The sequence below is a fragment of the Rhipicephalus microplus genome, chromosome 2 (genome assembly GCF_043290135.1).
Source record: "Rhipicephalus microplus isolate Deutch F79 chromosome 2, USDA_Rmic, whole genome shotgun sequence".
Classification (NCBI taxonomy): domain Eukaryota; kingdom Metazoa; phylum Arthropoda; class Arachnida; order Ixodida; family Ixodidae; genus Rhipicephalus; species Rhipicephalus microplus.
Window position 1 is genome coordinate 87685211 of NC_134701.1, and position 24381 is coordinate 87709591.

General features: G+C 50.3%; 1 protein-coding gene across 1 annotated transcript in view; it reads left to right on the plus strand.

Moving 5' to 3' along the window:
* Positions 1–17617: 17617 nt before the first annotated feature.
* The window catches only part of LOC142790279 (kelch-like protein 7), a 32275-nt gene continuing 25511 nt past the window's right edge, over positions 17618–24381 (plus strand). The window contains exon 1 of the mRNA XM_075885229.1: positions 17618–17702. Within this exon, the coding sequence (XP_075741344.1) occupies positions 17618–17702 (85 nt within the window). The remainder of the gene's footprint in view (positions 17703–24381) is intronic.

A 24381-nucleotide genomic window follows, 5' to 3' on the forward strand; every position in this document is an offset into this window, starting at 1 on the left:
CACGCCAGACCAAGGCTGGCAGACTGCCTCGTGTCGCCGAGCCCAAAATGAAGGATCCAAATGTGTGCCGTCATATAGCGCTGTGAAACGCAACGAGCAGAAGCCCCGCAACAAAGAAAATGTGAAGAACAAAATTGTTCGAGCAAGCCGAATGCCTCACCTACCAAAGAACGACATCCGCCTTATAATTAGGCCCAGAGGGGGTCTTAACATAGCTATGGTTGGCTTAACGACAATAGCTGAAGCCATTACAACTTCGGCAGGTATCAGACCATTGGAACAGCAAGCAGACACGCTCTGCCCCAACATTAAACAGAATATCTTAATAACAAGTATGCCGAAGAGAGAATATGCTAATCGCTACTTGCGCGTTAAAGAAATCCGCATCGCTGACAAGACCTATGAAGTTAGTGCCTACAAAGCGGCCACATTTTACATGCAAAGGCCTCATTCGAGGGATTCCTGTGCAAGACGGTTCGGCGGACATTGATGCGAAGATTGTCAACGACCGCAATCCACTAGCTTTGGCTGCCAAGCGCATCGGAAGTACCACCGCAGTGATCGTGGCCTTCGATGGACATCGTGTGCCCAATTTTGTGCGATACGGATCGGTGATACTTCAATGTACACTATACCGTTGTACACTATACCAATGTACACTATACACTATAACAGATAGATATTTGCTACGCCTGCGGTTGGCTCGACCATCGAGTAGACGTGTGCCCGAACCCTGGAGACGTTATCTGCAGAGGCTGCAGCCCGCCGAACCCCGAAAAAGAACACCGCTGCACATTAACATGCAAGCTTTGCGGCGGAGCCCACCTCACTGCCGACAGGGACTGCAAAAAACGCTACCACATTCCATACGTGGGGCGCCGACGACAATGGGAGCGAGCACACTCGACGCGACACAACAGTTACGAAGCAATGAACGAGTTAAACGCAACCACTGACGACGACCAGGCCTCGAAGCTTTCTACAGATGGTCGATCCGATGGCAGCCGATCCCGGTCCCGATACCGGAGTCGTCCCAGGAACCGTACCATGCGTGTATCGAGGTCCCGGAGCCACCCTCGGACCCATTCCCGCAGCGCGCGAAGTGGGATCCCAACCAGATCTATATCGCGAGCCTACTCCAGGTCCCGTTCTGGTTCACGTCATGGTTCCCGTTCAGGTTCCCGGCCCGGGTCACGCTCCGGCTCCCACTCTGGTTCCGGGCCTCATGCTGGTTCCAGGCCTCACCCCAGTCTCACCGGGGTCTCGCGTAAACGATTGCCTAGCCCATCGGCACCACCATCACCAAGCAACGCCAACAAGAATGAGCGGGGACCTCTCACTTGGGCGCACGCCGTCCGGGGAAAAGGAAACACTACATCACAGGTAGGGTCGGGTTCACTCCCAGAGCATGATACACACACCACATCTGAGATAGCGATCTTAAAGCACGAAAATGCGATGATGAAAGAAACAATACGCAAGCTCACAGTCACAATTGCCGAACTAAAAACTGACAGAAACGCACGCACTGCTACGCCCACAACCGACAACGACGACAATGCAGTCACCCCGTTGCAGCCGCAACCCGTAGGCGCCAGTAACGACGACGGCGAGAGCACACCCAAGAAACGCGCGGTCGCCCACGACCAGCCAGCTTTAAAGGCAGAGTTAGACGACATTAAGAGCACGCTATCGGTGATTATGAAAAGCCTTCGCTTTCTTGGCGAAAGCATGGCTCTCGTGCAGTCTACCCTCGCGGCACACGGTAATCAGTTGGGCCAAATGGAGCAATATCTCGTTCACGTCGTCGCCCCTGCTGTTGCTGCGGGTAAGCCGTTGTGGCAACGTACAGCCGTGCCCAGTCCACCACATCACGTGGCCCTTATGCACCCACCGGGTGCTCAGGCCGACTCCTAAATGCTTCAAGATGGCCAGGCCAATTGACGAGTTGCGAATCTGGCAGTGGAACTGCAGGAGCTTCACCCACAAGAAAGCCTTCCTGTAGCAATATCTCCGTAGCCAAGAAGCCAAACCTGACATCATGATATTACAAGAGACTTTAGTACCAACCGCCACGTTTTTCGGATACCAGTGGTTGCCCGGCCCCTCGGAAGGACGCGGTATCACCACCCTGGTCGCTAACAAGATTACCTGCACAGCGCACAGTCTCCATGTGCCCGAAATTGAACACGTTATGGTTGAAATTCTCCCTGGCAAGATATAACAACAAAGCGTGTACATGCTCAATGTATACAGTAGTCCCAGCCACCATAGACAAATGTTCACACGCTTGTTTCATAAAGCTGTCCGTCTCGCGGGGCCTAACCCGCTAGTGATTGCGGGCTTTGGATCTATGCTTCGTCAAGAATATCTTTCTTTCTTTCTTTCTTTCTTTATTTTACCCTCAGGGCTTTACAGCATTGTAGAGGGGAGGGGCAAAAAGCAAAACATACACTTAATAAGTCAGCCAACGCACAAAAAGTACAAAAGATTCAATAAGAAAACGAGCAAAAGCGAAACGGGCAAAAGCACAACAAACAAAAAAGAGGCAAAAGCGAAACGGGCAAAAAGCAAAACATACACGTAAGAAGCCAGCCAACGCACAAAAGGTGCAAAAGATTCAATAATAAGAAAACGACAAAAAAATGCGGTGTGAAATACAAGTTACGAATACAATGAGGTACTATCGCGTGCGCGACATGTAATGCATTTTACATGGAAGATGTCAAGGCCTGACGGAACGCGTCAGGTTCAGTAATACTGGCGGTTGATGTTGACAGAAGATTCCAGTCGCGACATGTGTTAGGAAGGAAAGACTGGGAAAAGGTGACGGTGTTACTTCGAGGGATATGCACTTTGTGGAGGTGATCTATGCGGGATGATATGAAAGATGCAGGCTGCAATAAGCGCGATTTTAGAACGCCGACGCCCGCTGGTCCAACCTCGCGGTAGATCTCGGTAGTGACAACTTCATATTGACCGTACACCTCCCCAGAGTAAGCAGGAAGACCAAGTCGTACACGTGGTTCGACTGGGACCTCCTTCGTAAGACCAACGCAGAACGACCTCCTCCCGATACGCCACCGAGCCTCGAGACGTGGATGGCCCAGCTCGAAGCTGATGTAAACAAGGCAACCAAAACTATCAGCACAGACCTTCCATCCGAAAAGATGGACAGTCGTCTCGCCCACCTACTTGAGGCCAAACAGTCTCTATTGGCCCGGTGGAAGGGCCAACGCCTTAATCGGAGGTTACGCAAACGCATATCTCAGCTGTTGAAGACCATGATGGATCACTGCCGCACCCTTTGAAAACAGCAGTATATATTTGTAACTCGATTGATGGTCAGGTTCGAAATGGTAAAATGTGGAACTTACTCAAACACCCCCTCAATGAAACCAACACCCGCACAAATCAGCGTCATTCGATAGTGAAGATACTTCATCAGTCTAAATGGACAGTGTCACCGGAAGATGTTGTCAAGAACCTCGTGGAAAAATATCTCCCGCTTCCCACGGGCCCTGTGACCCCTCACCCTGATTACTCTGGCCGCGACAACACCAACTTAGACGCCGACTTTTCTATTGAAGATGTGTGCTGAGCTCTCCATGAGCTCAATGGCCGCTCAGCCCCTGGCCCCGATGGCATCACCAATAAGCTCCTACGCAACCTGGACGATTTCTCCGTCGCTTACCTTACCGACACTATCAACAAAATATGAAAAAAAGGTGAGATACCCGATGCCTGGAAACTAGCTCACACAGTTCTAATACCCAAACCGAGAAAGGCACCGAGTCTAGATAACCTACGCCCCATATCTCTGACGTCGTGCGTGGGCAAAGTGGCTGAGCACGTCGTTTTCAACAGGGTTGGTTGATACCTCGAAGATAACGACTGCATCCCGCACCACATGATTGACTTCCGACCATGGTTACACACTCAAGACGCCATGTTACTCCTAAAGCATCAAGTTCTAGATGGCGGAAACACTCGGGACACCTGTGCGATACTCGGTCTCGATTTAAAAAAGGCCTTCGATACAATAACGCACTCGTCAATCTTAAAAGCGATCGCAGCCCTTGACCTATGTTTTCGATTTAGCCGCTCTTTTCTCACTCGACGCAGAGCCGTCCTCCGCGTAGGAGACCTAGTGTCGGAACAAGTGAAGCTCGGACAGCGGGGAACTCCTCAGGGATCCGTCCTCTCGCCCACGCTCTTAAACCTCGTGATGATCGGGCTTTCCGAACGACTTTCAAAAATCGACGGGCTAAATCACACTATCTAGGCTGATGATGTACCCATATGGTGCTCCACAGGGTCGAATGGCTTCATTCAGTCCGCTCTGAAAGAGGCTATCGACACCGCCGCGTCCTACATCGACCACACCAGTCTCAGGTGCTCACCCGCGAAGTCAGAGCTGTTGATATATTTGCCCAAACGCCGGGATGCCAAGCTCAAAGGGTGGAAACCTCCGGCGGAACGCAATGTCACCTTCCACACCAGAGATGGTCGTACTGTACCCAGGGTAAACACCATCAAGGTCCTCGGCATGATCATCGAGTCCCGCGAAATCAACACCCAAACAGTACACAAGCTCAGAACTAAGACTGAGAATGCCATACGACTCGTACGTAGAGTAGCCAACACGCACCATGACCTCAAAGAAGACAACCTGCTGCGTCTCGTACACGTGTTTGTTTTGTGCCATTTAGCTACGTTGCCGCTATACACAAATGGCTACGTGCTCAGCGCGATCAACTCAATGCTCTTATTCGCAAGGTGGTCAAACGACCCATTGGACTCCCTATGACTACTCCATCGTACGATTTCCTCAAGTTTGGCGTACATAACACGCTAGAAGAGATCGCCGAAGCTCAGGAACGCGTGCAATTGACCCAACTCACCACCACCAAGGTGGGCCACCATATTCTGCGTGAGCTCGGCTTCTTCTCCTCGAGGGCCAGGGACTCCCCAGAGTTGACTCTAATTCCCCGTGAAATCCGCGACCTTATCACGATCGCTCCCATTCCACGAAATGTACACCTCGAATACAACAGAGACAGGCGGCTTGCACAGGCGACCGCCATTCTCAAGCGCATAGACATGGAAGCGGACAACATCTCGTTCGTGGACGCCGCTGCCTATAACAACAACCAAGCCTTCGCCGCGGTACGCGGTATCATCCGCGCAGCCGACTTTCAACTCTGCCACAATCCTCACCCGAAACCCCGAAGTAGCGGAGCAAGTAGCTATAGCTATACTTATGCTCGACAGCAAAGGAATTGATCCACAGTGACTCCAGGCCGGCCATCAAAGCCTTCGAACGCGGAGTCATCTCCGACCAGCCGTTATGTATCCTGCGCAAAGCGGACCCGAGTGCCCTGAAGCACCACACTGTCATCTGGTTCTCCGCCCATCTCGGCCAGGTGCCGGGGGCCCTATCCAACCTCAACGAGATCGCCCATGATGCAGCTCGCGCACTTGCCGACCGCACTGCCACAGGGCAACTCCTTCTTGCTGGGTTAGATACCAATCGGGATGCACCAATTACGTACAATGAAATAACAAAGCACTTTTACTTGGAACTACGCATTTTTCCACCCCACATTCGAAGTTTATCCGACCGCAGGCATTAACCATACACCTATTACAGACACACACGTACCCAAACCTTGCCACGCTTCACGTTTTTATCCCTATGCATACCCTAGCGACACATGCCCATCATTTGGACACACAGCGTCACTCGCACACATGCACACACAGTCGGGAGGAGTGTAGAACAACTCCTCCCGACTCTACCTCAAACAAGTGGGAGAGGTCCCTCAGGAGCTCACTTCTCGCTGACGAGCAATGGGCCGTCCAGCAGGCCCACGAAGCGGCTGCCAGGTACTCTTTGTCGGTCCCTACATGGGAGACGCCCGCTACGCGCTAAACGCATCCTGCAGGACTGAATTGAAGTTTTTTCATTCCATTCAATAATAATAATAATAATAATAATAATAATAATAATAATAATAATAATAATAATAATAATAATAATAATAATAATATTAATATTAATAATATTAATAATACGAAGTGTTACTACCAGAAAAAACAATGGAAGCGCTGGTAGAGAAGGATAACGACTTGCTTTTAGTGTGATCGCCGACTCAGTGCCCATTAAAAACCCCTCTTAGGTTATCTTACCTCTCGTAACAATTCGGTGGCGGGTGCTGCGTAGGACGAACCCAAAGACGGGAGCTTCACTACAAGGACTTCGACGCAGCCGCCACCTCGCTGGACTTCCACCTTCGCCGATCGTAAGGGCACAAGAGCAGCCATCCAACGCTTCGCCATCCGATGGGTTCAGTGCCGTACTACAGAGTGCCATGAAACTTCGGCGGGATGTCAGGAGGAGACGTCCACGTGTGGCTCAAGAACTAGAAGCGGGTGACCAGGAGATATGGCTGGGACTGAAACGAACAGCTCAATCATGTTGTATTCTCGTTAACTAACACCGCCCTTATGTGGTACGAGAACAACGAGGACATGTTCACGACTTGGGAACGTTTTGTTGAAGAAGTGCAGAAGTGCTTCGGTGATTCTGACGCAAAGAAGAAACGCGCGGAGCAGACTTTGTCTCAGAGGGCACAGATTCTAGGAGACTCATGTACGACGTACATCGAAGAAATCTTGAAGCTGTGCAATATCTTGAACTCAAGGAAGTCTGAAGAAGACAAGGTTGGGCACGTTCTCAAGGGTATAGCCGAAGACGTGTACAATTTCCTAATTGGGAAACACTGCTTGAACTCCGTGACCGACGTGATAAAGCACTGCCGTACCTTTGAATCCCTCAAGATGCAATGAATATCTCCGAAATTTGGCCGCCTCTCCAACGTGCACTGTGGCTAGTGTTGAAACAGTGCCACCTAACAGCCTTGTTTTGACCATACGGCAGATCATCAGAGAAGAGCTGCTTCTATGTCAGCAGACCTATCATTGCCCCAGCGACTTTCAGGATGCGTACGAAAGCGAAACAGAACGTGTGCGCACTCCTGTTTCTCTTCCATCATGACAACCATCGATAAACGCAGCAGACACTTATGAATATCAAGGCACACGGCAGGCTGGATTCTCACGCCAACCACCTACGAACTACGAACGAAGTTTTCGCCCACCTGTTTACCCAACATCACCTGCCTACGGTGCCCCTGAAGGGCGGCACCACTATCCCATGCCTTGCGAGAGGAGTCGTTACTCTGAGCAGCTACGTGCCCCTCAACCAATTCCGGTGTGCACGTTTTTGTGCACCACTCATATCAGCGACAGTCTTGGTACATGTCTTAACAAGCTTTCAACCATCCGCTCTCCACGTCATGGAAACCACGCGCACCTACCGAGTCACGCTACCCCTCGCCGGCCTCTGATCGAAGTTTGACGCCACCACCAGCTCCATGGGCTCCACGATCGCAGCCGCCACGGCGACGTGCACGGACACCATCGCCGGAAAACTAGTCAGTGCGGCCAGTGGGGGTGAGGCCGCGATATCCCAGGCGCCATCTACAAGTATACCCCCGTCAGCGTTTATGTTGAAGAAAAAAGTTCATTTAGTTGTCGATGGAGTGGCTACTATGGCACTTGCGGATACAGGCGCGACAGTCTCAGTGATGAGTGTAAATTTTAAGAACCTGCTAGAACCTAAAGTGATGTTTTGCCTAAAACGCGGCAGGACATTCCGTGGGGTAAGTGGTGACGCGTTGTGTCCGGTGGGATATTGTATTGTGGACGTCTCGCTGTGTGGTAGAGTATTTGGCACAGAGTTTGCTGTTATTCAGTGGTCTACATATAACTTTATCTTAGGTATCGACTTCTTGTGTGTGTGGGGGGCAACTGTAGACTGCAGAAATGGGCACCTTTCCATGCACGGCACTTTCCCAATGGCGCTCTTGGAAAATTCTTGTCCGGATGAATGCATCTTTTTCGTCTCCGTGGACACAGTCGTTTCTGCATTTTCTGCTGTGTATGTTCCTGTGACTTGTTCCAGTAACAACTGTGGCACGTTTGACACCACGCTCTAACCGATTCCCTTAGCATGCCCGAAAAAGGACATCCTCATTCCCCGTTGTATAGTGTCAGTTGTTGATGGACGGAAAGGTGTGTGAACAATGAACAGTTTCATAGAGCCTGCAGTTTTTGCAGGCGGCATGAAACTTGCAGTATATAGACCCGAATCATCTGATTGCGCTTGCTGATGCTACTAGCCAAGATCAACATCTAGGCTCACAAGGTTCCCAGGATGCCCAATTGCTACAAATGGTCAGCAGGTCACTTGACCAAAGCGAACGTCATACACTGCTCGACGTTCTATCCGAGCACTCGAAAGTGTTCGATTTTTTTTCAAAAACAACTAAAGGCCCTTAATTACTGCGTCCCGGATACGTCATCAGATCCACACCAAGTCGGCGCATCGCATTAGGCAGAAACCTTACCGTGTGGCACCGTCGGAGCGCAAGATCATCGCCGAGCAAGTTCAAGAAATGCTGCAAAAAGGAATAATACAGGAATCGGCAAGTCCGTGGGCTGCTCCCGTCATTCTAGTCAGGAAGACGGATGATACGCGGAGATTTTGTGTTGACTACCACTGACTGAATTTTGTTACCAAAAAAGACGTCTATCCACTGCCGCGCATCGACGACGCTCTAGACAGGCTGCATTCCGCGTCCTACTTTTCATCTGTGGACCTGAGGTCAGATTAGAAGCAAATTCTGATGCAAGCAGCTGGCAAAGAAAAGACGGCATTCGGTATGACCGATGGACTCTACGAGTTCAACGTTATGCCATTCGGATTATGTATTGCTCCTGCAACATTCGAAATATTTATGGACTGTATATTTTGTTGTTTAAAATTGCATATATGCATGTGTACCCTTCACGATGTCTTAATTTTTGGACGTACGTTTGACGAGCACAACACTCTCCTAGACCTCGTGCTGAACTGCGCTGAAAAATCTGGCCTTGTATTGAATTAAAAAAAGTGCCACTTGGCGAGCGACAGACATTGGTATTGGGACATCTCGTTCCAAGACCAATGGCATTAGACCTGATTCACAGGTGGCATCCGATCCACAGATGGCATTAAGCCTGATCTACAAAAGACAGCGGCCGTTGAATCGTTCGAGCGTCCTAAATCTGTGAAAAAACTTCGTAGCTTCATCGGGCTCTGCTTGTATTTCCGCCGGTTCGTACCCAGGTTTACGGATGTCGTTTACACCCTGAAGAGCCTTCTACGCAAGAACAACCCGTTTCAATGGACCTCCGAGTGTGATGCCGCTTTTCACCAGCTCAGTGTTCGTTAACTTCACAGCCAATACTTCGGCACTTCAATCCTTCCTTGCCCACGGAAATTCACACAGACTCAAGTGGCATCGGTATCGGCGCCGTTCTCGTTCAGCGTTCTGGTAAAAAAGAACACGTCGTGGCGTACACAAGTCGTTCTTTAAGCAAGCCTGAACGCAACTACACAGTGACCAAACAGGAATGCCTAGCGGAAGTCTTAGCCGTGCAACGATTTCGCTCATACATCTATGGTCACCCGTTCACTATTGTCACAGATCACCATTCCCTGTGTTGGCTGGTCAACCTTCGTTACCCATCCGGCCGCCTTACATGATGGGCCATTCGTTTGCAACAATATGCCATAGCCATTTCATACAAGACTGGGCGTCTACATGCTGATGCGGCTTGCCTCTCCAGGATGCCGCTACCGACGACAGATTGTAAAGCCGATAACTTTGACCACCTTATAGCTTCTTAGGCGTCTGGTTTTCCTGATGTCGTGACTTTCGCTGCTGAGCAGCGTAATGACCCAAGCTTGAAAGCTCTCTTCCATGGAACAAGAAAGTCAATAAGCGAATACCTGTTCAGCGTCCGAAATGGTCTTCTTTGCCAGAGAAACTTGTCCACAACGGGCGCCTGCTTTCTGGTGATTGTTACTGCGTCCCTCCAAACGTCTGTTCTGCGTCCCACGCATGATGACCCCACCTCTGGTCATCTAAGAACCACACGATAACTTAGTCACACGAAAGAGCGGTTCTAATGGCCGAAAATGAGCAAGACAATTCAAAACTACGTGGCCAGCTGTACGCAGTGTAAGAGCCACAAGCGGCCCACTTCAGAACCAGCCGGTCACCTGCAACCCGTAAAGCCTCCCGGTTTCTCTTTTGAAAAGGTCGGCATTGATCTGGTGGGACCATTTCCACGCTCCTCAAAAGGTAATTGGTGGATAATTGTATGCACCGACTACCTGACGCGGTACTGCGAGACGGCTGCCCTATCCTCCGCCACGGCAGTCCAGAGTTCGGAGTTCCTGTTGCATTCAGTGACCCTCCGACACGGCCCACCTCGCGTGATAATAAGTGACCGTGGACGACAATTTACCGCTTATTTTGTGGAATTATTACTTCGCTTGTGTGCCTCCAAATTCCGACACTCAACTGCGTATCACCAACAAACTAACGGCCTAGATTGATAGATTTCTGGGTTTTAACGTCCCAAAACCACCATATCATTATGAGAGACGCCGTAGTGGAGGGCTCCGGAAATTTCGACCACCTGGGGTTCTTCAACGTGCACCCCAAGTTGAGCACACGGGCCTTCAACATTTCCGCCTCCATCGGAAATGCAGCCGCCGCAGCCGGGATTTTTTGAACCCGCGACCTGCGGGTCAGCAGCCGAGTACAAACTAATGGCCTCACCAAGCGCACAAACCAAACGTTCATCAACATGTTGTCAATGTACGTCACCTCCAAGCACAAAAACTGGGGTGAAGTATCACCATTCGTCACGTACGCCTTCAACACAGTGAAACACGAACTGACATGCGACAGCCCTTTCTATCTCCTCTACGCTCACGCACCTCGACCTACGCTGGCCGTTATCTTTCCTTTTGTCGTCCAAGTACGATTTAACAATTGTGGAAACTTTGTGTCGTGTGAAAGAGCCACGTCGACTTGCCTGCTTACGAACATTGGCAGCGCAAGAGTCTTCCAAAACTCGCTACGACAGCGAACACCGGCATGTAAACTATGCCCCCGGTAATATAGCGTGGGTGTGCACCCCAATACGCCGACGTGGCTTGAGCCAAAAGCTACTAGCACACAACACCGGTCCGTTCGTGATACTCTATCGTCTCAGCGAGGTCTATGAAATTGCACGTGTCACCACTAGTGCCGACGTTTATGCAAGACATCACAGTGTGACGACGCTTTCACAATGCTCCGTCGTTTGTTGACGTCGCCTCCCATACTCCACCACTACGACCCTACGGCCCCTACAGAGGTACACACGGATGCCAGTGGTGTCGGCCTTGGCGCTGTCCTTGCGCAGCGCAAACCAGGGTTCCCGGAATATGTCGTGGCGTATGCAAGCCGTACGCTTACTAATGCCGAGACTAATTAAACCGTCACCGAGAAGGAATGTTTGGCAATCGCCTGGGCCCTTACAAAGCTCCGACCTTATTAGTATGGTCGCCCATTTCATGTCGTCACCGACCATCATGAACTATGCTGTTGTCGTCATTGAAAGATCCCTCAGTCCGTCTCGCCTGGTGGGCACTTCGCCTGCAAGACTACGACATCCGCGTGCTGTACCGCAATGGAAGGCAACATGCTGACGCCGACGCCCTGTCAAGCTCTCCCTTGCCTGACGGCAATGCCCACAACTCAGCGTCTCACCTTGCCATTTCTTCCATTAGCGTTCATACCATTGCTCTGAACAGCGCAAGGATCAATGAATCGCCTCACTTGCTGGCTGATCCATTCACTCCATACACTCGCGCATTGCGCCTTCAAGCACACCATTTCGCCGTTCGCGACGACCTCCTCCACAGCCGCAATTACAACGGTGACGGCTGCCAGTGGCTACTAGTCATACCTCGCAGTATGCGCTCTGACATATGCGAGTTCTTTCATTCCGATCCGCAATGTGCGCACTACGGGGTATCGAAGACTTAACATCGCATTCGCCAACGGTACCTTTGGTGCGGCATGTACCGCTACGTGCAGAAATTCGTTCGCTCCTCCATAAATTGTCAGCGCCCAAAAGCTTCAACGCACCTGTCACCGGTAGGTCTGCAAATTCTACCTTGCCCTGCCAGGCCCTTTGGGCGCGTTGGCATCGATTTGTATGGGCCACTTCCACTGACGTCGGCATGTAACCGCTGGGCCATTTTTGCTGTGGACCACCTCACGCGATACGCCGAAACGGCCGCTCTCCCCGCGGCTACAGCGAGCGATGTGGCCTCCTTTCTACTCTAACTATTCATTTCGCGACACGGTCCATCCCAGGAACTGCTCAGTGACCGAGGCCGCGTCTTCCTGTCTGAAGTCATTGAAGCCATTCTTAAAGAGTGCAACGTTGTTCACCGCAAAACTGCTGCTTACCACCCGCAGACGAATGGCCTCACCGAACGCTTCAACCGTACGCTCGGCGATATGCTCTCCAAGTATGTCGCCGCCGATCACACAAATTGGGATTCCATTCTACTCTTCGTCACCTATGAATACCGCCCCTCAGAGCACCACTGGCTTTCCACCTTTCTTTTTATTATATGGAAGGCACCCGTCGCACACCATCGACACGATACTTTCGTACAAGGCAGATCCGTCTGAGTGGACGCCTATTTCTGCTACAGCCAAGCTTGCTGAAGAGTGACGAGAGCTTGCAAAGACGTTTACAGTGCACGATCAAGAGCGGCAAAAAAGCATTCGCGCTGACGCCAGCACTACTGCGCCCACGTTCCTCCCTGGAGCGCTCGTCTGGCTCTCGATCCTTACCACTGCAACTGGCCTATGTTCAAAACGATTGCCCGAATACGAAGGCTCCTACCGTGTCGTCAAACGCACTTTCCCTGTCAACTACTTGATTGAACCAATCGAACCATCTTCGTACATGCGCCATCGAGGACGCGACATTGTTAACGTGGAGTGCCTCAAGGCCTACCATGACCTGCTCATTGTAACCACCTGTTAGGTCGCCAGGCGGCTCCCTTTTCGTACTCGGGGTAGTTGTGGCAAAGCCTTCGAACAGTGGGTCGTCCACTCCAGTGCCTTTTAGTGGGTCGCCCTTCTGATAAGAAGAAGAGCAGCTCGTGCAGAGAGTCGGTTCCCGCATTGACTGTCGCTGTCGTGGATCATCAACGAGTGTCCAACAATAAACGTCTGAACAATATATATATATATATATATATATATATATATATATATATATATATATATATATATATATATATATTGGTTGGTATTTTCAATTAAGAAATTTACTAGCAGACGCTGCTTTCGTCGGCGTCGCAAGGTGAAAGAGAGAAAGATAAGTAGAAGAGGAGTCATTGCTGCGATTCCCTTATTTTTTTGGGGGGGGGCGGGGTATTTTCGATTGATATTTTGAAACACACTATAGTCTCCATGCTGTCTTAGTAACACGATAGTCAGTACATCCTATGTGAGCACTGCTGAAACCTACATGCGTCGATAGTGTACGTTATGACCACTCTATAAGCTGTAGATGACTGCTAGACGTAGCTGTATTGCTTTATATGAGTAGTGGGCATACAGTACAGTCAGATAATTTGAAAATAACACGAATTTAATAGTTGTTCTCGGTCGGGCCGTTATGTCTTCAATTTGTATCAATTAACTATGCGCGTTGACGGCTTAGCGGTTATGGTGTTGCGCTGCTATACTCAAAGGCGTTCGTTCAATTACACGCCACGGTTAACGCATTTCGCGGCCACGAAGTACAGGGAACAAATTGGTTTTCATATTTAAATATACGTTCAAACTCATAATGGTTGGAATCCCTTCGTCGTTTGCCTTAGCGGTCTGCTGCATATGCACATCGTGGTTCTGGCGCGCACAGCCATGAAATGGAATCTGATTTTTACGCTTGATCGAGAGCGTGCACGTTACAAGAGGCCCGATACAAAGTTTTAATTGCTGTGTTTACGTACCCTACTATTTCTTCACTGAATTATATGTGCAATATGTAAGGTGCGGAAGCCACTGGCTACACGACACGCATTCTTTCTTTTGAATCGTTTCTCTCCCTCCTAGATTCCTTGTTCTGCGTTCTGTGCGGTCGTTCACGTCAGGACCGCTGGCGGGCTCGTCTTCCCTACGAGATGCTCGTTGTCGTGGGAGGCTCTTTAGACGACGGGACACCGTGTTCCTCCGTCGAGGCGTACGACCCCAAGGCTGATCGCTGGATAGTGCACACCAACGATGCCGTCGTGCCCAGGCAAGCAACCGTGCCCGCATTTCACACAAACAATGTTGTCCTATAGATTGTTCCGTAAGTGAGAAAAAAATTTATGAAGTGGTGCCAAGCCTCAAGGAAGTGCAGAGTCGGGAAGCCTGCCCTGATTCTTTTTTTCCTCTCTTCCTGTTTTCAAGCACAGCCTTTATTCACTTTTCTGTGCGGCAAGTGGTGTTACAAAGAGCCCTCCTACCCACAGCTACACGCACCCACAAAATAATACGTAAAATCGGGCGCATTTTCTATCCTGGCCTGGGTATTAAGCTCGGGTCCTTGTGGTCTGCAAGCGAGTGCCTTGAACAGCAGGCTGCGCGCCCGTACTTGCCGAATGTCAAATAAACTTAAGCATAATAATACATTCCATCGACGATGAAAACATAACTGGTAAGCAATAGAATTGGTGTAGGCGCTTCGTTGCAATATTTTGTGATGATGTACTAAAAGTGAAATGCCAGACAACGCGTTCGGTCGATATCAGGAATGGCACATCTTAGGAACGTAGCTTTTTGCAGATATTTTAGTGTGGTATTTTTGAAGGGAGGAGTATTTCAAGCCTCTCACCTCATTTCACACGACTGAAGGTCAAGAAATGCAAGACCACAAAATATGTAACTAATGCGTTGTGCACGACCGCAGGGCATACCACGCTGTGGCGCTGATGGACACGCGGATCTATGTCGTGGGCGGCTGGCAGATGGACGATAAATTCCTGCGCTCACTGGACAGCTTCGACATTGTGACCGGAACCTGGGAGCACTGCACCCCCATGCACGTTACACGGGCGTTCGTCTGCGCTGCGGCTCTAGGCGGCCACTTGTACGCAATCGGTGGACACACCGGTACGCATAGGGCACGAGGCAGCACGTTTAGTGATTTTCACGGTTCCACCATCTCAGTGACCCACACCACGGGACGAAAGTCATAAATAAAAGTTTCGCCTGAAGGTGGTAAGGGTTTGTCCAAAACATGGGACACACTGTCTTTTTCAACTATTCTTTTGAATAGACGTTTATCCACCCTTCCCTCATACCTTGAAACATTCGAACCTTTATAGGGATGTGGAGCAGCTGACCGATAATGAAGTGTAACAGCTCATCTTACAGCCTATGCCTTTTGGCTGAGTGAGAAAACATTTCAGGTGCTGCGCTGAATCATTACACATAAATGTAATTGCTTATCATCCCCACGCACAACCTTTATTCTATTCGCATTGCACGCGTTGACTGTACACGCAATCGCCGCTTATAAGGGGTTTCAATTCTTCACGACTTCAAACAGCATTACCGGCAAGTGCTTTGGTGTAATTTGCTTCTGTTGGAAAGATGGTACTCAGCTAAAACTGTATTTTGCTTCCGCGAATGGTACGTGATTGCGTACTGTTTCACCTGAATCGTCTGGGCAGAAGCCGTGCCGTTCGGTTTAGCAGCCGAGCACTGTGACCGCTGTACAACCATTCCGGGGTGTACATTTCGCATTACCACTATGCAATTATGTCACGTGGCTACTCCACAACATAACAACTGTAGCCATAATATGCTCGTGTGTGCTCAAAATAATATATGCTGTGATACAGTTCACTTATGCTAACTTCGTACTTGTGCGTGCGTTAGTGGTTTTATGAGACTTGGAGACATTTTTGGAAAAGCAAGCGAAGTTAACAGTGCTAGAACTCTACGTGGGTTATCATCCTCTAGAAATATGCTGTCACTGTGCCATAATGATTGTAAAATCTTGCGTTGGAACGAACTTTTTCTAAACCGCAAATACGTGTGCTCACTCTCCAATAATTGTTTTTTAAAAGTATTTTTGAAGCTGCTACGCGTATATGCGTATGCTTCATACCATTTCCCAAATGAAACAGAAGAGAAGAAAAGGGCAAATGCGGTAACGGGGCTTGGGATAAGAAAGAAGGAGCTGTCAGCAGAAAAGAAGCGGGCCAAAAGTGTGAACGGAGTAACTAAAGTTTGAAATTATGAATGTCTGCTATTTTGAAGTTCGACTTTTGTAATTTTGAAGTTGAACACTAGCGGAACAAATTTAGCAATACAGTAGGTTAATGCATTGGCCAGTAGCCTTAGCAACTGACTTCTAAAAATATTGCCACGCACCTGGCGACGCAGGTCACATGCGGACATCCAGCGTGGAACGCTATTCACCGCAGCAAAACCAGTGGATTATGGTGTCACCTATGAGAAGAAGGCGAAGTGCGGCGGCTGCCTGTGTTTTTAGGGGCAAGTATGCCTTCTGTTGGTGGACTCACATACTACTCTTACAGCTGACATTGAAGCCGAGCAGATCTGAACAATCATCAACAGCTTGCGACCATAAATACGGAACTTGTAATTCGTCTGTTAAAATAGGTTGAAGGACGTCTAATTCATAATAATGTCTGTTGCGGTTTAGTGACCTAAAACCCGATTATAATTTCACACTTTCGTGGACTTGTCAGAATACTTTTAAACGCCTAAGTAAGGCAACCGTTTAATGCGCCGAACAGTGACGAGACAGCCATCAGTGGTTTTAGCAGCAGCACGAGCCACAGTCACAACAAACGTCTTCATCTTTCTTACAGCAATGACCGTATTAGTCACTACAATAACTACCCGGTGAAAAAAGAGCCATCATGGTGACCTATGGCACAGGCAGGACGAGTTGGTCGTAGGGAGGATTCAAAAGGTTGACGTGCACACTATTGCGCCCACTGCGCCGTTGATCTCTTGGTGGCTGAATAGGCTCAACAATCCAGTTGACTGGCGACGTCTGGCGCTGGACTCCGTAATGACCTTCATACTTGGGTACGAACTTTGAGGAAGGGCTCGGGGCCGCTGGTGGCACCTGAGACCACATCATTGTTTTCGGGGCGCATGACGAAGAAGATGAGCGTCGGTCATGAGAGTGCTTCTGGCGAGTCTGATTGTGCGTGGTAAGCAAACGTGCGAGCTGCCGACATGCTTCGATATAAGGGGCGGCTTCGACCAGAGTCGTTAATTCGGAAGGGTCTGGGTGGTGCGGAAGGATAGTGTGCGAGAACGAGGCAGGCTCCCGACCATAAAGAAGGAAGAACGGGCAGAATCCAGGTGTGGATTGAATGGCACTGTCGTAAGCTTGCGTAACGAATGCCAGTATGCGGTCGAAATTCGTGTGGCTACCGGAAACATGCAAGGAAATCATGCCATATAGCGTGCGATGAAATCGCTTTGTCTTCCGTTGGGTAATCTGTGGTGTTGTTTCGATGCACGATGTTGCACTCGCGCAGGTGGGCTTCTACAGCTTAGGATAAGGAGAAACGCCTGCAATCACTGAAAAGCTCGCACAGTGCACCATGCCGATGGACAAGATATTGCAGAACGAACAAGCCAACTCCACGCGCAGTGACCTCGGGAAGGGCCGGAGTTTCAGCGTAGCGCGTAAGATGGTCCATGGCTACGATGACCCGGCGATTTACATTTGATGCGTATGGTAAGGGCCGTACAAATCGATTCCGATGAAGCCGAAAGGTCGGGAAAGACAAGGCAGCGGGTGGAGTTTCTGTCATCGTGCGAGGAGAGCTCTTCCGGCGTTGGCGCAAAAAACATGAATGGACGTACTGCCGCATAAAGCGATACATTCCGCGCCTGTAGCATCGAATACGTAGGCGAGCGTACGTCTTCACAACACCATCATGGACGCATTGTGGATCTGCGTGGAAGGAAGCACAGACGTCAGAACTTAGGTGACGAGGGATTACCAGCAACCATTTTCGGCCATCAGATAAGTAGTTTTGCCGGTACCGAAGGCCATCACGAATTTCAAGATGGCGGGCAGTTTCTCGAAGTGAATGGTTTTCGATACGTGGATACATCTGATACAGGCGCAGTTCAGATTGGGTTGATGGATGTAATCCCGATGGTTCAGATGATCACGACGACACGTTGAAGTACTGGACTGCTTGCTCACTTGATGGCAAACTTTGGTTTATCTACATACTTACACTGATTTACATACAAAGGCCGGGGTGGCCAGCAAACCAACTGCACAGTAAGCACTGGCCTGTATTAATATTAACGTCGGCATAACTTGCCGAGCCCTTCGTATACTCACTCCACACATCGACACCAACTTCTCGATGTAGTATCAACTTTGGATCAGAGTCTGCGCTATAGACACGACCTCTGTCCCCGCGTCCTGATTTCGTTCTCGAGCGCCAAGCTCCCCTTCTCTCCATTTCTCTTCATTAAATACCTCCCGTATCATCTGAAATAGCCTCGTGTGACGAACCCTTACTCGATGCTCCACCAATAAAGCAAACTGCCCTATCCTCAGAGATGGGTCTCCGCCTCTGCGTTCCCACACTTTGCTATCTTCCGAGCATCGGCTACAAAGAACTCCGTCGTTTTAACGGCGTACAGCTTAAATTATATTTTTGTGCGACAACAAGCCTGCCTAGACGGCCGGTCGGCTGTCTGGCGTTAGTAGACACGATTCTGCCGTATATCCACACGTTTTGTTACAGTATGGCGTCACATTATCTTGTCGGGAGCCGTGTCGCGACAACGACCGCTTATTTCTCAGTATGGCTCACTGTGAGAGCGCTACCGCCGTGCGGGTGACTCCCCAGCCCAAGGTGTGGTGAACAAAGGCTCACGGCGTTCGACGACAAAGACGCGTTCCGAGAAGAAGGGCTTAGTCTGGTCTGGGCAGCCTTTTTTCATTAACTTCCCTTTTCGTCGAGCACCGTCTACGAACTGGCCATATTTCGCATGCCCCAAACATAACTTGTACTCTAGGAGAGACGCTATTCATAAATCTTGGCGTTGCTCAGAGGACATGTCAGCATGTTCAAGTGAAAAACATTCGCAGTTGGAAACAGACGTTGTAATATAATCGTGGGGAAGTGGTGAACGAGAAAGAGCGTCTGCGTCCGAGTGCTTGCTACCTGGCCGATAAACTACATGGATGTCGTAATTATAAAGACGTAGCGCTCAGCGAGCTGGGCAATAAGGTATACCTTTTAATGACGACAACCCACACAATGTGTGGTGATCAGTCACGACGTCGAATAGGCAGCCCTATATGTAAGGTCAGAATTTTGTGATTGCTGAAATGCTGGCAAGACATTCTTTTTCCGTGACTTAGTGGTTCTTTCTAGCTTTAGTGAGAGTACGACTAGTATAGAAAACTACATACTCATCAAAACCAGGTTTACGCTAGACAAGAATAGTGTCGAGGCCTACTCCACTAGCGTCTTTATTGATTTCCGCTGGAGCATCCGAACCAAAGTGGCGTAGAATGGGATTTGATGCCAGAAGATGGCGTAATGAGGCGTAAGGAGGCGAATGCTTCGCCTCATGTGGAAGATCACGCCTAGTAGCCTTGAGATGTCTTGGTTGTTCGCAAGTAGCTGTGCCAGGTGTGCGAATATGGTTGTGAGATTGCACACAAAACAGCGAAAATATTGTCACGGGGTCGTGACGTAGCTGAAGACAGGAGACTTTATGTTGGGATTTAACTGTTTTTTGGGCGAACCTGTGTCCGGTATACAGAAAGTTCGATTACAGTAGCAGTCTTGCACAGATAGCAGTGAACGGAGCGTCGGCCGTCGATCAACTACTCACAAGCGGCGAAGTGCGTCGGCATTTATACTCTTGCCATCGAATGTTCTAGCGTTATCGCTGGCGGTGGCGTAGGTTCCTGAACAATCTTTACAGTTCGCAGAGTGGGCGTGATCTTATCGAAATGATCTACTAAAGTCCGAAAGCTTCTCGAAAACTGCACGCGCGTCTTGCGCTAAGAATTATGTAGTGTTTTGGGGCGATAACAAAACTTGAAAATGGAAGGTGGCATTGCCCCCCTCTGAAAGAGGAATCGTCTCGATGTTTAACTAAAGATGCAGGTACAACAATAATGCAAGAAAGTACAATGAATAAATTACTATACAATATTAATACAAAAAACACTGTTGCAGTTTGTTAACGCGCATGAAACGGCTTGAGGCACGCGACATGGACGACTTCAGGCCGCGATCGGCGTCGCTGAGAGTTCGTGATGCCGTCGGGGACAACCTCGTAATCAAGTGGGCCGAGACATCGAGCCACCCTGTACGGTCCGAAGTAGCGTCGCAGAGGCTTTTCACTTAGTCCACGTTGGCGTATCGGCGTCCATACCCAAACACGTTCACCGGGCTGGTATTCCTCGAAGCGTCGTCGAAGATTGTAACGGCGGCTGTCGGTCGTTTGTTGATTCTTGATACGGAGACGCGCGAGTTGTCGGGCTTCTTAGGCGCGTAGAACGTACTCACTGACATCGAGGTTTTCTTTGTCGGTGATGTTGGGTAACATGGCATCGAGCGTCGTTGCCGGGCTCCTTCGATAGACCATTTTGTATGGAGATATCTGCGTCGTCTCCTGAACCGCCATGTTGTATGCGAAGGTCACGTACGGAAGAATGGCGTCCCGCGTCTTGTGTTCGACATCGACGTACATTATCAGCATGTCGGTGATTGTCTTGTTAAGCCGCTCGATGAGGCCGTTGGTCTGTGGGTGGTACGCTGTCGTCCGGCGGTGGTTTGTCTGGCTGTATGCCAAGATCGCTTGAGTTAGGTCGTCAGTAAATCCAGTTCCTCTGTCGGTGATAAGGACCTCCGGGGCACTGTTACGTATAGGACGATATTTTCGACTAAGAACTTACCTACCTCGGATGCACTGCCTTTGAGAAGGGCTTTTGTCTCGGTGTAGCGGGTGAGGTAGTCGGTAGCTACCACGATCCACTTGTTTCCGAAAGGCGACGTCGGGAACGGCCCCAGTAGGTCCATACCAATCTGCTGGAAAAGTCGGCAAGGTGATTCAATGGGCTGCAGAAGTCCCGCTGGCCTTGTCGGCGGTGTCTTGTGTCGCTGACAGTCCCGGCATGTCCTCACATAACGAGTGACATCGGTGGTAAGACGTGGCCAGTAGTACCTTTCTTGTATCATCGCGAGCGTGCGAGAAACACCGAGGTGCCCTGCCGTCGGATCGCCGTGCAGGGTCTGCAGGAGTTCTGGTCGCAGAGCTGAAGGCACCACATGGAGGTACTTGGCTCGGAGTGGTGACGTTTTGCTTTTGGAGAAGACCGTTTAGCAGGAAGAACGACGCAAATGTGCGCTTGAATACCTTCGGGACTCGGCGGTCCTGCCTCCGAGGTATTATATTAGGGCCTTAAGTTCCGGGTCGGCCCGCTGTCGTTCAGCAAATCGTCGGTAGTTATCGTTCCCAAAAAGTAGTCGTCATCCGGGTCGTTGGGTGGTGGTGGGTCGACAGGCGCACGAGAGAGACAGTCGGCGTTGGAGTGTTTCTTTCCGGACTTGTAAATGACAGTAATGTCATATTCTTGAAGTCTTAGGCTCCATTGTGCGAGGCGACCTAAAGGGTCCTTCAAGGTGGCTAACCAACACAAGGCGTGGTGGTTGCTCAGAACTTTGAAGGGCCTGCCGTAGAGGTAGGGGCGAAATTTCGACGTAGCCCAGATGATGGCGAGGCACTCCTTTTCTGTTGTGGAATAATTGGCTTCTGCTTTGAATAACGATCGGCTGGCGTAACTAATAACCCTTTCAAGTCCATGAGCCTTCTGCACAAGAATGGCGTCAAGACCTATGCTGCTTGCGTCAGTGTGTATTTCTGTCTCGGCGGATTCGCCGAAATGGGCAAGTAACGGAGGCGTCTTCAGGCGATGTTTAAGCTCCTGAAAAGCGTGTTCCTGCGGCGTTTCCCACTTGAACTCCACGTCGGCCTTGGTAAGATTCGTGAGACGATCGGCGATGCGGGCGAAGTTTTCCACAAACCGCCTATAATAGGCGCACAGGCCCAGAAATCGGCGTACAGCCTTCTTGTCAGTGGGCGCCAGGAAGTCGGCGATGGCGGCTGTTTTCCGTGTATCGGGACGAACTCCAGACTTGCTAATAACGTGCCCCAGAAACAAGAGCTCCTCGTACGCAAATCTGCACTTTTCTGGCTTCAGTGTGACTCCGGACGTCTTGCTGGCTTGAAGTACTGCTTCAAGGCGCCGAAGATGCTCGTCTAAACTCGAGGAAAACACGACGACGTGGTCCAAGTACACAAGGCAAGTCTGCCACTTCAATCCTGCCAGTACTGTATCCATAACGCGTTGAAAAGTTGCAGGCGCTGAGCAAAGACGGAAGGGCATCACCTTAAACTTGAAGAGGCCATCCGGTGTTATAAACGCCGTCTTCTCTTGGTCTCTTTCGTCGACTTCGTTTTGCCAATAGCCAGTCTTGAGTTCCATTGACGAAAAGTACTTGGCGTTATGGAGCCGATCAAGTTCGTCGTCTATTCGTGGGAGAGGATGCACGTCTTTTTTGTGATTTTGTTCAGGTGGCGATAATCGACGCAGAAACGTAGGGTCCCATCCTTTTTCTTCACTAACACCACGGGGGATGCCCATGGACTCTTGGACGGCTGGATGTTGTCATCCCGCAGCATTTCATCAACTTGTCTCTTCATGGCCTCACGTTCTCGCGTCGAAACCCTGTACAGACTCTGACGGAGTGGTCTGGCATTTTCTTCGGTTATGATGCAATGTTTCGTGATTGGGGTCTGCCGAATTTTCGATGACGACGAAAAGCAATCTTCGTATTGCAGGAGCAGGGCCTTGAGCTGTTCTTGCTTATAGTTCGGAAGTCTGAGATTGATTTGGAAAGCTATGAGAGGGGCTTGGTTTCTCTGAGCAGGTTTCGCAGAATCGCCGAGGGCGAAAGCGCTGGTGGCTTCGACAATTTCTTCGATGTATGAGACCGTTGTTCCTTTGTTCACATGTTTGTACTCATTGCTGAAATTCGTCAGCATAACCGTTGCTTTGCCTCCCCGCAGCTCTGCAATTCCTCTTGCGGCACAAATATTTCGGGTGACCAACAGATGCTGACTGCCTTCAACGACGCCTTCCAAGCCAGGTGATTTAGGAGCGCCGACTGAAATAATGACGCTTGAGCAAGGCGGAATGGTGACTTGTTCTTCCAGTACATTCAAGCATGGTTTCCGGACGGCGTGCGCGGCGGTTGTGCTTCTTCTGTGGATAACGTTATCGACTTTGTTTTTAGGTTGATGACAGCACCATGCAGGCATAAGAAGTCCATGCCAAGGATGACATCTCTCGAGTAACGCTGTAGGACTACGAAGTCTGTAGAATAAATACGACCGTTAATGGTGACTCTCGCTGTGCAGATTCCTGCAGGCGTTACGAGATGACCTCCGGCTATGCGGATTTCAGGGCCTTCCCAAGCGATTCTAACTTTTTTTAACTTCGCGGCGAACGACCCACTGATGACGGAGTAGTCAGCTCCAGTATCGACGAGAGCGGTCACGCTGTGGCCGTCGATAAGAACGTCGAGGTCGCTAGTTCGCCGTCTCGCATTACAGTTAGGGCGTGGCGTTGGCTCACGGCTGCATCGGCTTGTTCCGCTGCTTCCATGTTGCGTCGTCAGGTCACCTTTGATAAGTGAGGTTTCGCCTTCAGGGCTTCGCCTGGTTGTCGTTGTGTTCGGAAAGCTCCGTCACGGCGTCGTCGTCGTCGGAGGATCTTCGGTAGTTCGTCGCACAGCAACCGCACCTCCATCGGTTGCTGCCCTTAGTTTCCCGGATACGGGCTAAGAGACCAGCTCCGCGTTGGGCCAGAGTACTGCCGGTGGTGCGGTGACGTGCGGCGGCTGGGCGACGGTGAACGCGAAGGGCTTCATGGTGTCCACTGAGTTCCTGTCAGGTAGTCGGCGATGTCACGTGGCCGTTCTGCTGGCTGTGGGCGTGGTGCATTGACGGCGAAGCCACGCAGTCCCATCTGTCGGTACTGGCAAAGGCGGTATGTATGTCCAGCCTTGCCGCAGTGGTAGCAGAGCGGGCGGTGGTCAGCGGTGCGCCAGACGTCAGTCTTCCTCGGCGCACTGTGCTGGGCCGCTGGCAAATGGTATGACGTCAGTGGGGGTGGTGGCGGCGGTGGCGTCTGTCGAAAGAAGTGCAATGAGGCGGCGTTTTGGCGTGGACTGGGAGGAGCGGTGTGGCGCACTGCAGCGGCGTAGCTCATAGCTTCCGGCTCGGGCAGCGGTGCTTGGGGAATTCGAAGCGA